This window comes from Electrophorus electricus, chromosome 2 (genome assembly GCF_013358815.1).
Source record: "Electrophorus electricus isolate fEleEle1 chromosome 2, fEleEle1.pri, whole genome shotgun sequence".
Taxonomy (NCBI): domain Eukaryota; kingdom Metazoa; phylum Chordata; class Actinopteri; order Gymnotiformes; family Gymnotidae; genus Electrophorus; species Electrophorus electricus.
The window spans coordinates 13547449-13559948 of record NC_049536.1 but is presented as its reverse complement, the minus strand read 5'-3'; the positions used below and the strand labels follow the sequence as shown (position 1 = coordinate 13559948).

At 47.1% G+C, this 12500-nt stretch overlaps 1 protein-coding gene across 6 annotated transcripts in view; it reads left to right on the top strand.

The window, feature by feature from the left end:
- anks1b (ankyrin repeat and sterile alpha motif domain containing 1B) overlaps nt 1-12500 on the top strand; it is a 111042-nt gene that overhangs the window by 14513 nt on the left and 84029 nt on the right. For all 6 annotated transcript variants that reach the window (XM_035523479.1, XM_035523478.1, XM_035523477.1 and 3 more), the window contains exons 2-3: nt 8123-8203; nt 10330-10486. In XM_035523479.1, the coding sequence (XP_035379372.1) occupies nt 8123-8203; nt 10330-10486 (238 nt within the window). The remainder of the gene's footprint in view (nt 1-8122; nt 8204-10329; nt 10487-12500) is intronic.

Here is a 12500-nt window from a genome sequence, read left to right as displayed (position 1 = left end):
ATAATACTAGACATCTGTTCTCTCTTTATCACTGTAGGCAGTTTCAGTTAGCATTCTGAAAAGGGTGTCCTCCACTACTGACTCATCATTTGTCTGCCCTCTGTGTGTGTGTGTGTGTGTGTGTGTGTGTGTGTGTGGGGGTGGGTGGGTAAAGGGTTTATTAGGAAAGGATTTTCATTGCTAACCGCAACAGTGCCTCACAAGGCCAAGGTTTCCCTCTCCATTAGGGTCATAATTAATGCTGCCTGTGTATCTTTATAGGAGTGGGGATCGGCACTCTATCTGCACTATATTTCTCTGTTGTACCAACATATATTCACTCACCTTCTCACCTGTAAGTGGGGAGTGTTAATAGGATTACATGCAGAAATTATTTGAAGTCTTTAAGGAAGAGTTACACTGACCCCCTTTTTGAGGAATACTGTGTCTTTTAATCTCCCTTCTGCAGTAGGCTTCTCTATGGCATCTGGGAGGTCGCACACAGCAGCCTTTTGTGGTGGCCAGTCTGTTGCTGTGTGTTGGCACCCCAGTGCGTGTGTTCTCCCCTCCAATGAGAATGCAACCCCTGGCCATGGGCAACACATAGCGCAGCTGAGACTAGAACTGAATCCTACATGTAGAGTGCATATCTGACCTCTGCAGTGCTTTGACAGGCTTTGGCCTTGTGGGGACAGCGCTGCTCAAATATCAATTGATCATTGAATATAAACTGAATATTGAACAAAAATGATTCAGTTTTTCAAGAAAACAAGTAGACAACAATCAAAGTCTATGAATAACTTAGCATTACTAATTGGGCAAACGGAGAAAAGTCGAAATGTTTTTTGTTTTTTTTTATCAGTGACGTGATTTCAGAAACGAGCTCGCACGTACTGCCTGCTTCTGCTGAGTTTCATTTTTAGTAAGTTAATTAACACGTAAATCATTAAATTAATGTGTTCCTTTTTTTACGTTATCTTTGGCTGCGTCAAAAAGAGAGACTGCCTGTACGGCTGTGATAAGACGCTGCTCAGCCAGCTTAGCAGATACAATAAAAGCGAAACTCATAATTATGTCGCGGTGATTCATTTTGTCTGTCGGGGGGGTGCGAACGCTTTCAGCAGAGACGGCGGGACCGCGTCTGAGCGCAGATGGATCTCTCCCTCCGCAGGACGGGTTCAAGAACACCATCGGCGGCCGGGAGAGCGCCTGGAGGGTCTGGAGACGGCACCTCTGCCGAGTGTCAGCAGAATTTAGCACGAAGGACCCGCCTCGGTCAGTCGTCGGGGGCGAGCCGGACCCAACCCGACCAATCACTCGCCTCCTTTGTATGCCCTTATTTTGTTCTTCATCTTATCTGTGAAGGAACTTTGCGACGTCAAGCTCAGCCCGCCGCCCTTAATCTGCAGTGTTGAGTGCTCAAATGAACCAAGAATGTAAAAGTTGGGTCTAAGAAATATTCACATATTATACAATGCAGTTTATTATTCACGTAAGGAGATAGGTGTACTTAATAAAATGGCGGATATAAGGCCCAATGAAGTGACTGGTTCGTCCTTATAATGTCACTGCTTGGTGAAGATTTATGCCAGCCTGCACACATTTGGTTGTTTGAGTGCTGCTGTTTATCTATGGTTGGTGATGCAGTTACAGTGTTCCGTGATCACCTCATGTACATATTCATACTTGCAGTCTCAAATAAAGCAGATACAGCCAGACTTCTGAGTTTCCAGAGTTAATTATCGCTCCGACAACAGAAAGGGTAACGTAGCTTGCTGCATGTTTTGACTGAGACGGAATATGGTGAACCCTCGATTGAACATGGCGAAAGATCGGCCTACGCTCTGTACACTCAAATTAGTTGCGGATTAGGCGTCATTTCTGTGGCTATGACGGTATGGCGTTATGAAGAGTGGATTAAATGTTAGCAGTGCAATGCAGTGGTTTGTGGCGGAGTTAGGTAATTACTTCAACCTCAGCGTGCTAAACATTACTGAGCTCCAGCGTGAAGCTTGCTTAGACATCCAGAAGAATCAATATTGCACTTACTGTGATGCTCCAAGCAATGTGGATAAGTGTTGCAGTGTTGCATTCCGCGTGGATGAGGTCCAGGTTTTCGGGACTATTATAGTGATTTATTTCATCTATTTCTTCAGAGTTTCATTTCTTCATAAGCTTTCACCGACGTCCTTATCATATATTCTAAGTGGAACACGTGGCTGCCAGCGGCAGAGTCTGGACTGGGGCCGGGTTTTGAGGTGTGAACTGGGCTTTTTGTCTCATCGACGTGTCTGTCTGTCTCCGTCAGTGGGCTCCACCCAACGCTCTCGGCGTGTTCGTGTGCAGCCTAAAAACTCACGTATTAGTCATTTTAGCATGTCCCTTACAGCAGAATTAGTCATAAAACTGTTAAGAAACAAGAAAATGCTGTTTTTATTTGAAAAATAAAATAAAAGTTTTGTTTTTTTTTCTCCATTTGGTGTTTGCATAAGGTAGCCATTAGGAGTGCACTTGGGAAAAGCACTCCGTCTTCTGGCACATATTCAGCGCACCATTATGTAGGGCACAGCCCAACTTAACCTCCTGCCTGTTTGACGTAGTCTGGCAGGTGTCGCGCCACCAAGTATCTGTGGAATTTGGGGAGACAGGGTTATTCTCCACTACCTTATCTTTAGCATTCAAACCATGCAGGAAGCCGAGCCAATCTGATTTGTTTTTCGGTGCAAACATGTTTTGCTGGAAATGTTAGATAGTTGCACATATACATACGATGGAATTTGTAGCACATGAAGTATTTATTCACTGTTTACTGTCTACAGGCAGAGAGAGAGAGAGAGAGAGAGAAGGAATGCAGAAACCTATTTCTTGAAACTGTTACAATATTTACTGTCTTGTGAGCATGTGTGCCATCACTCTCTATGTGCAATACTACAATTGTGTGTGTGTGTGTGTGTGTGTGTGTGTGTGGTGTGGGGGTGAGTCTGTGATTATGTGTGAATGGGAAAAGAGAGAAATATATGTTAGCAAAAAAGAAGTAAGAGGAACCCACCACAGGCATTTTCAGCATGTGTCACCCCTGTGTTTTCATACAGCCTCTGCACTAGCGGCAGAGCGAGACAGAAGGAGGAGGGCGAGAAGGCAAGAGACAAGAACGAGACAGGGAGAGAAACTGGAACAGAGAGAGAGAAAGAGAGAAAGTGCGGAGGTGAAGAGAGAGACAGAGAGACGCCCCATCAGACAGACTGACATATCTGTCATAGCCAGAACTGCGTGCCTAACACAGCTCCATAATCTTTTGAGTTCCTTATTTTATTCAAGAGAGAAGAGAGGTACTTCTGTCTCATCTGTGTGTGTGTGTGTGTGTGTGTGTGTGTGTGTTTCGGATATGAAGCTAGTGCCGTGGTTTTATGGGAGAGCTATTTTGACGGAGCTGATATTCAGCGGTAAGCCAAACAGTGGTGTTCTGTTTAAAATACTTTACTGTGGGAAGGGTTGCAACCAGCTGTGTGTGTGTGTGTGTGTGTGTGTGTGTGCGTGTGCGTGTGCGTGTGCGTGTGTGTGTATGTGTGTGTGTGTGTGTGTTTGTGTGTGTTTGTGCGTGTGCGTGTGCGTGCGTGCGTGCGCGCGCGTGTGTGTGTGTGAGTGTGTTTGTGTGTGTGAGTGTGAGTGTGTGTGTGTGTGTGTGTGTGTGTGAACAACAATGTGCTTGGCCCCTCTGAGTAGTAGACTGGCTATGTCATGTCATGTCAGAGCAGCTGGGTCTGTCTGCCTTTCCACTAACGTTTACATCATGCAAGCAACTCAAAATGCCGGCGAGCTCCACGTGTTTCCACGCGACAGAAGCTACAGATACAGTCAGGACTCTCACAGAACAGGAATACCTGTCTGGGTGCTCATGTCAAACACACTGGAAGATGCAACAAAGCCAGACTCATGTTTGTGTTTTACATTGTCATGGGATGTTTGGCATATATATATATATGAGTGAATTTGTGCGATTAATGTGCATATTTGTGTGTGTGTGTGTGTGTGTGTGTGGTGTGTGTGTGTGTGTGTGTGTGTGTGTGTGTGCAGCAGTTGTCCTTACATACTGTACAGGTGCCGCTTCGTTTAGTGTGAATGTGTGTATCTGTTGATATCCCCATGCACACATAAACACAGATGCTCCCTGGTTTCTGCAGAGGCCTGTTAGTGTGTGTTTACATGAAAGGCAAGGAAGTGTATTTTGGAGAACCTGCAGTCAGAGCCATATATAGTCATGACTCCACACTTTATAGTGTGCGTGTGTGTGTGTGTGTGTCTGTGTCTGTGTGTGTGTGTGTGTGTGTGTGTGTCTGTGTCTGTGTCTGTGTGTGTGTGTCTGTGTGTGTGTCTGTGTCTGTGTCTGTGTCTGTGTGTGTGTGTCTGTCTGTGTGTGTGTGTGTCTGTCTGTGTGTGTGTGTGTGTCTGTCTGTGTGTGTGTCTGTCTGTGTCTGTGTCTGTGTGTGTGTGTCTGTGTCTATGTCTGTGTGTGTGTCTGTCTATGTCTGTGTCTGTGTGTGTGTCTGTGTGTGTCTGTGTCTGTGTCTGTCTGTGTCTGTTTTCCCCAGAGTAATATTCACTAGGGATCCTGTCACTCCTATAAACACAGCCCCAACACTGAACACAGAGACAGGGGAAGGACAACAGCTCAGTAAACACAAACACCAGTGTGTGTGTGCACCTGCAACACCAGTCAGCCCAATAAACACAAACACCAGTGTGTGTGTGCACCTGCAACACCACTCAGCCCAGTAAACACAAACACCAGTGTGTGTGTGTGCACCTGCAGCACCAATCAGCCCAATAAACACAAACACCAGTGTGTGTGTGCACCTGCAACACCAGTCAGCCCAATAAACACAAACACCAGTGTGTGTGTGCACCTGCAACACCAATCAGCCCAATAAACACAAACACCAGTGTGTGTGCACCTGCAACACCAGTCAGCCCAATAAACAAACACCAGTGTGTGTGTGTGCACCTGCAACACCAGTCAGCCCAATAAACACAAACACCAGTGTGTGTGTGCACCTGCAACACCAGTCAGCCCAATAAACACAAACACCAGTGTGTGTGTGCACCTGCAACACCAGTCAGCCCAGTAAACACAAACACCGGTGTGTATGCGTGTGTGTACACCTGTATCACCGGTCATTGCCGACCACAAGGCAGCTAATTCATGCCGTTTTTAGCCTTGACCGCCACCTGTGCGCAGTGCATTTACTCAGACTGGCGGAGTGTTCCTCACGCCTCTCTTCATCGCTCCCAGTGCCCCAGCTGTGCCAGGCCCGGGCGTGAGCGTGGCCCTGTAGCCTCTCTGGCGCTGCCCAGGCGAGCCCTGGATGGCTGGATAGCCCTGGATGTGATCCTGTGCTGCCTGGATATCAGAGGTCTGAAGAGGGCGGGGAGCTAGTATCTCAAATAGCCTCTTTACATCACCGATCTATATTTTGGATGCTTTTCAAAGACCACAATGAGTTGGTTTACAGAATTAACACACACACACAGACACACACACACTCCCCAGAGTGTATAAGTGGTGGGGCTGTGCGGGTGAACCTCCCACAAAGCAATTGAGCTGCAAAAGCAAACGACAAGCAGTCCATCAGAAAACCCCTGATATGAAGATGGAGTGATGAGTAGAAGAGTGGGATGATGGGCTTTAACGCAAATCTCTTCACAGGGTCTTTCAACACTGCCTAATTAACGGAAGACCCCCCGACTGCAGAAAGAGATGACTCCAAGGTGTGGGACCCGGGCCTGCTCGCTATTAGCGAGTCTTTTATACCGAGACATAGCGGCATGCCTACTGTGAGCACTAAAGTGGGCAGTCATGCTACTATGTTGTCTCTGCCTGACCACACACACACGAACATTTACCCACACGTGATTCCGTTGTGCCTGCATACTGCTCATGCACAGGGTGCAGTGTAGTGTGCACAGGGTGCATAGGATGGATAAGTGCACAGGGTACAAAGAGGGTGGAGTGCACAAAGGCTGCATAGGATGCGTAGGGTACATGGAGTATGTAGTGTGCATGGGGCATAATCCATCCCCCATCTCATTCCTGGTGCTCCTAAACCAACGCTGCACGTACCTCGAGGAGTAACTGATTTGCTGGAATCAGAAGGGATTGTAGGTAGTTATGAAAGACTGGATTAAATTGTGGGGGGGGGGACATTTGTTTTGGGGTTGTCTGGGACCTATCAGAAGGAGGCCCCTCCCCCAAACTCAGCAATGTCGTGGGAGAGTCAATGGCCTTAATGCACTTCCTGTGTCCCCAGGGCATGATGCAGTTATCGATTGCTCATGTCTGGTTTTAATTATACTCCAGTGTAAATGAAAGACGGGGAGCGTCGGCAGACACTGCCAATCAATCTGATGCTGGACTAGCGGCACATGGTCAGACCAGTAAGAGTTCAGCAAGGTTTTAATGACTTTGGTCATGGAAGGGGTGTGGCCTATGTTTGGACAAACTTCAATTATAGGGCAACTTAATTTAGAGTGAGATTTGTGAGGTGGTGGTAAATGTAGTTAATTAGTGTGTGACTGATATATTTGTGTGTGTGTGTGTGTGTGTGTGTGTGTGTGTGTGTGTGTGTGTGTGTGTGTGTGAGAGATGCAGGGATAGTTCTCACTCAGGGGTTTGTTTGTGGCTGATAGGTAGTGAGTGAACTTTGATCTTAAAGCTTTGATCTTACACCCACCAACACTCCTTCCTTCTCACTCCTTCCTTCTCACTCCTTCCTTCTCACTCCTTCTCTTTCTCTGTCTCTTTTTTCTCCCTCTTCATCTCTCCTTTTTGTTGTATTTCTCAGTGAGTGTATATGTGTTTAGCTCTGCAGCTGTAGGCACTTCAAGCCCTCGTGTGTGTGTGTGTGTGTGTGTGTGTGTGTGTGTATTGCCATAATGTATGCACTGCAGAACACTCACGTGCACACACACACACACACAGATACACACACACACAAGCACGATGACTCATCCTCTGAGAGCTGCAGCAGGGCTTTCCCTCTTACTGCTTACCCTCTTGTATTTCTGTGTGTGTGTGTGTGTGTGTGCGTGTGTGCATGCTAATAAGATGCAAATACAGAAAAAATGTAAATGTAACCATTCTCTGCGCTTCTCCTCGTCACATGCTTCTGTGTTGATTTGCGTGTTATTACATGTTCAGGTGCGCGTCGTGTCAATGTCCGTAAGGTGTCCGCGCTCTCCGTTACTCACCGCCTGTGCTCACTCGTTAACATTCAGTCTCCGCGTCTCCGCATGCTCGGTCTGTCATCACATCCGTGATTTCACACGTGAACCATCCTTATTAACCGAGTGGAGCTGCGTTCAGCCACAGCACAGCAGCACCGGCCTCATTGTACCTGTACACACACACACACACACACACACACACACACACACACACACACACACACACACACACACACACACACACACACACACACACACACACACAGAGACAGAAAGCGGGACACACAGCGAGACAAAAGGACACAGAGAGCCAGACAAGAGACTTCACTCAAAAAGTACATTGAAGTGAAAAGAACATTTTCTACATGGTTGTTTAATCTGTTGAAGAGATGCTTGGATCTCTGGGGTTTCTTTAATGCTTTCAGCTAATTCAATGGGAACCCTTCACTCCTTTATCTCCTGTCTCTCAGCTAGACACTTTAGAAGCACACCGTTACTACTCCAATGGCACACAGACTGAAAAATCAGTGTCAAATAATCACGCAGCATCTCAGGGGTTTTTTCACTACGTACAGGGTACGTTAGTGCGTTATTTTTGCTTTTTCTAAATGCTTCACATGGGAATGATCACACCACTGAAGTGATGACTAACATCAAGCACCTTCGTTGTGTGTGTGACGCTCAGCACCTGATTGGTCGCTCCCCGTAGCCTGCCAGCTATGTAAGCGCTGCTTCCAGATGCACCCCCTTGACCCCAGATGAGTGGTTGAGCCCATCTCGCCCGTTTCTGTAACGGGCCCCGGCTCCGTACCGCCTCTCCTGGCCGTACCACTTGGCTTGTGGCTATGGGGGTGCACAGGAGAGCATTGCCTGTGGCGCTACGCGAGCCGTACTGAGCGCTGTTTGTCTCTGTCCCCGACAGCATGTGGAGAGGGCCGAACGTGAACTGCGCCGACGGCTCAGGATACACTCCACTGCACCACGCCGCTCTCAACGGACACAGGTACCATCCACGCTGCTCCTTCTGAAGGGCACTTTGGCCTGTCCAGCGGTTTAAGTTGGATGTCCCGTGGGTGAAACAAGTGCTCTATAGCACTTTGCTAATGAATCTGCTCACTGTTAGTATATTTATCTCATCTTTGCTCATCTCCTTCTCCCCATCACTGGCAGGAAACTAGTATTCACATGGTTAAGCACATGGTTTATTACTTTATTCAAACCAAAGGATGGCCAATCCTGGCTCATGGACAGCCATGACACTGGACTTGTTACAGAACAGGACTGTTATAACTTAGCCTATTTTTATTTGATTTTTGTGTGTTTGCGTGTGTGCGTGTGTTTTATTTCAGAATGTACCTGTAGAAAAATGTAGGAAAAAAATACAAAGTAGATAATTGTAGAATATCCTGTGAGGAATTACTTGTTATAGAATAGTTCCTTTTCTCTCAGGAAGCAGTTCCTCTTGAAACAAAAAGAGCGTGATAGTGACTCTGTCTTACGGTCTAGTTTTTCTTCCATTATTATATCTTGCTTATTAAAGTAAGGTTTCCCTTAGCCTATTCTGATCAGGCATTTAATACAGCGAACTCCACAGATCTGCAATCCCCTTTGTGGACATCTGCGTAAAGTTCAGGCCCACGTCTTCGTCTTCACGTCCAAGTCTGAGAGAAGCACTGCGTCTCCCGTGGCTGCCTGATAAGGCTTTTCTCCAAGGACTAACCATGATAGCACTCTGTGTCCTTGATAAGGTATCAACCTTCTGGTCACATCCAAGGCACAAGAGTGGATTGGCAAGATTGCTGTAAACACCCCCCCCCCCCCTCCCCAGAACAATCCAACAGTCCCACCAGACACCCACTTCCTGCTCTAGATATTTCCCCAAATAAAATGTCAATCAAAGGCTCTCTTGAGCAGCTTCTTCCAAGCCATGTGTTTTCAACAGAGCAGCACAGCCTATATTCCCCATCAGGGGGTGATTTCTAGACGCAGTAAGCTGTGGCCTGCTCTTATGCTACCTGTTTGAGTAGAGTAACATCCTAGACATGACTGGTTGTTCGTTTATGTGAAATGTTCGGGACTTCTCGAAAACACGTTCTTCTCAGCTGAAAACATGCTACTGTTGACTAGATCAAGCTCAAGTAAAGTTTCAAGGCTGTTTCAAGGATTTTAATGATACATATGTGTTCATGAACTATTTTATACACAGATTCAATTTTATACACAGATTCAATTTAGGCAAAGCCTGTCCCCACCGTTTGGAAGAAAAGTACATCTTTACATTTTTCATTCTTTTGTTCTCTACTTGTCACTGAATCTGTAACTATCCAAGGTTAAAAAAAAAAAAAACCCCACAAATGCCAAGAGTATGTTTCACATAGTGATTCCAGTACAAATATGGATTTCTTTGTCCCTCTCTCCTTCTCCCCCCCTCTCTCTCTCTCTCTCTCTCTCCCTCCCTCTCCCCCTCTCTCCCTCTCCCCCCCTCTCTCTCGTTCTCTCTCTCTCTCTCCATCTCTCTCTCTCTCCCTCTCCCTCTCTCTCTCCCCTCTCCCTCTCTTTCTCTATCTCTCCCTCTCTCTCTCCCTCCCTCTCTCTCTCTCTCTCCCCCTCCCTCTCTCCCTCTCTCTCTCTCTCCCCCTCCCTCTCTCTCCCTCTCTCTCCCTCCCTCTCTCCCTCCCTCTCTCCCTCTCCCCCCTCCCTCTCTCTCTCACTCTCTCCCTCTCCCTCTCTCTCCCTCTCCCCCCTCCCTCTCTCTCTCACTCTCCCCCCTCCCTCTCTCTCTCTCCCTCTCTCTCCCTCTCCCTCTCTGCCTCTCCCCCCCTCTCTCTCCCTCTCTCCCTCTCTCTCCCTCTCCCCCCCTCTCTCTCCCTCTCTCTCCCTCCCTCTCTCTCTCCCCCTCCCTCTCTCCCTCTCTCTCTCTCTCCCCCTCCCTCTCTCTCTCTCTCCCTCTCTCCCTCTCCCTCTCTGCCTCTCCCCCCCTCTCTCTCCCTCTCTCCCTCTCTCTCTGCCTCTCCCCCCTCCCTCTCTCTCTCTCCCTCTCTCTCCCTCTCCCTCTCTGCCTCTCCCCCCCCTCTCTCTCCCTCTCTCCCTCTCTCTCCCTCTCCCCCCCTCTCTCTCTCCCTCTATCAGAGATGTGGTTCTAAAGCTGTTACAGTTCGAAGCTTCCACTAACATGGCAGACACTAAGGGATGTTTCCCTCTGCACCTGGCTGCCTGGAGGGGAGACGTGGATATTGTCCGGATCCTCATACACCACGGCCCGTCTCACTGCAGAGTCAATGAGCAGGTGCGCGCGCACACACACACACACACACACACACACACACACACTTATGATTGTCACATAGACCATCCAAAAGAGACTGACTCCTAGCAGACAGTAACCTATAGTCTCTCTCTCTCTCTCTCTCTCTCTCTCTCCATCCATCGAGTTTGATCTGTGCTCTGTAAAATATGACCCATTGAAGGTCTCAGAGTGGTTAAGGAAACGAAAGCAGAAATTCTGGTCACCGTGCACACAGTGGCTTTGAGATCATAACATGGCAGTGATGTGTGTGCGCACGGAGTGTGTATACAGTGTATGCACAGTTTGCACATGACTCAGAGTATTACACATGTTCTCCATGCTGATCTCATCTTTAAATCAGCAGTGTGCTTTACAGCCCTTTTATTGGGCCATCACTTAAAGTTAACTGGTTTATAGGTATTATACTGGGACATACACACACACCCACACACAGGCACACACGCACACACACACAAACACACCTGCACACCCACACACACCCACACGCGTAAAAAAAAGAAAGTGGTACAAGAAATTTGAGGTTGGTTAGCATGTATTCAGTGTGTGTGTGTGTGTGTGTGTGTGTGTGTGTGTGTGTATTAGAAGGTGTTTACTTATGCATTTCTATCTTTGTGTCCAGGATGAGTTTGTCATAGCCAGCATGTATCAGTCCTGCAGTAGGAGTGAAAATCCATCCTCTCCAGCACAGACAGCAGCTGCTTCAGTATGGAAATGACTAACACAGAATTACTGCTCACCCCGTTCCCCCACAGCCTTGCAGAGACGAGCCAGAGGGGTTCAGGACAGGCTCAGTCACTCCACGACTCGCCACATTTTCACGCACGACGAAACTAATCGTTTTTCCTCCTGAAAACTGCGCCCCGACTTTCAGTGCAAGGAAACGTGTCGCACACATGCGGCATTTATCTGTTATTCAGTAGGAAAACAGATGGCAGGTGTGTGGATGATGAATGGAGCCTCGTCTAAACGGGGGAAAGACGATGGTGTGTGAAACGAAGCTGGTTAGCTGAAGGAGGCGGTAGGAAACCATCACAACAGTAGAGCCAATCATTCGCACCCTGGTATCAGTACATACTGAGCAGAGACACACCGGCTGCCAAGACTTCGTTTTAAATGTTTTTTCCAGGTTCGAAACACTGACCCCTGCTGGCAGTGAGAGTAAACGCAGCCCCGTTCTGTGTTGCGATGCGATGTTTCAGGCCTGTTTTAAAGCTTTGGTGGGGTTTTTATAGCGAATGGGCCTATAAAAGCCCTTTTGGAAAATGCATCTAGGATTGTAAATGTCGCTATTTTTAATGTGCGATGTGAATTTACATGTCTTAACAGCAAAACTCTTTAGCTCTTCCCCCATTCAGTTTTCTAATCCCCTTTACACTTGAACAGCAAAACATTAAGTGCCTGTGTGTGCGTGTGTCTCCCAACGATTCTTTAATATTTAAGCAGTATTGTAGTCTTACAAAACCTAGAACACCCTTATACACTGCCAGGCCAAAAAAAAAGGTCACTACCTGGATTTAAATAAGCAAATAGAGCCTCCCATTGGATAATTACTGCATGGGTGATAATGTTTCAGCTGGCAACAAGTTATTTAACCCTAACTGATGCAGTGAGTAGCTTCTCATTTGTTAAACAATCATGTCAAAAGACATCCTGTGGTCGTGGAAAAGATGTTAATCTGTTTCAGAAGGGTCAAATTATTGGCACGCATCAAGCAGAGAAAACATCTAAGGAGATTGCTGAAACGTGGAAAGGACAGTGGGGAACATCATCTTCAAGGAATGTCAGAAAAAAATCTTGAATGATCGTGATCGGCGATCATTTAAACGTGTGGTGAAATCAAATTGTAGAGAAACAACAGTAGAACTCAGGGATATGTTTAATAGTGAAAGTAAGAGCATTTCCACATGCACAATGTGAAGGGAACTCAAGGGATTGGGACTAAGCAGCTGTGTAGCCTTAAGAAAACCACGTGTCAGTGAGGCTAACTGGCAGA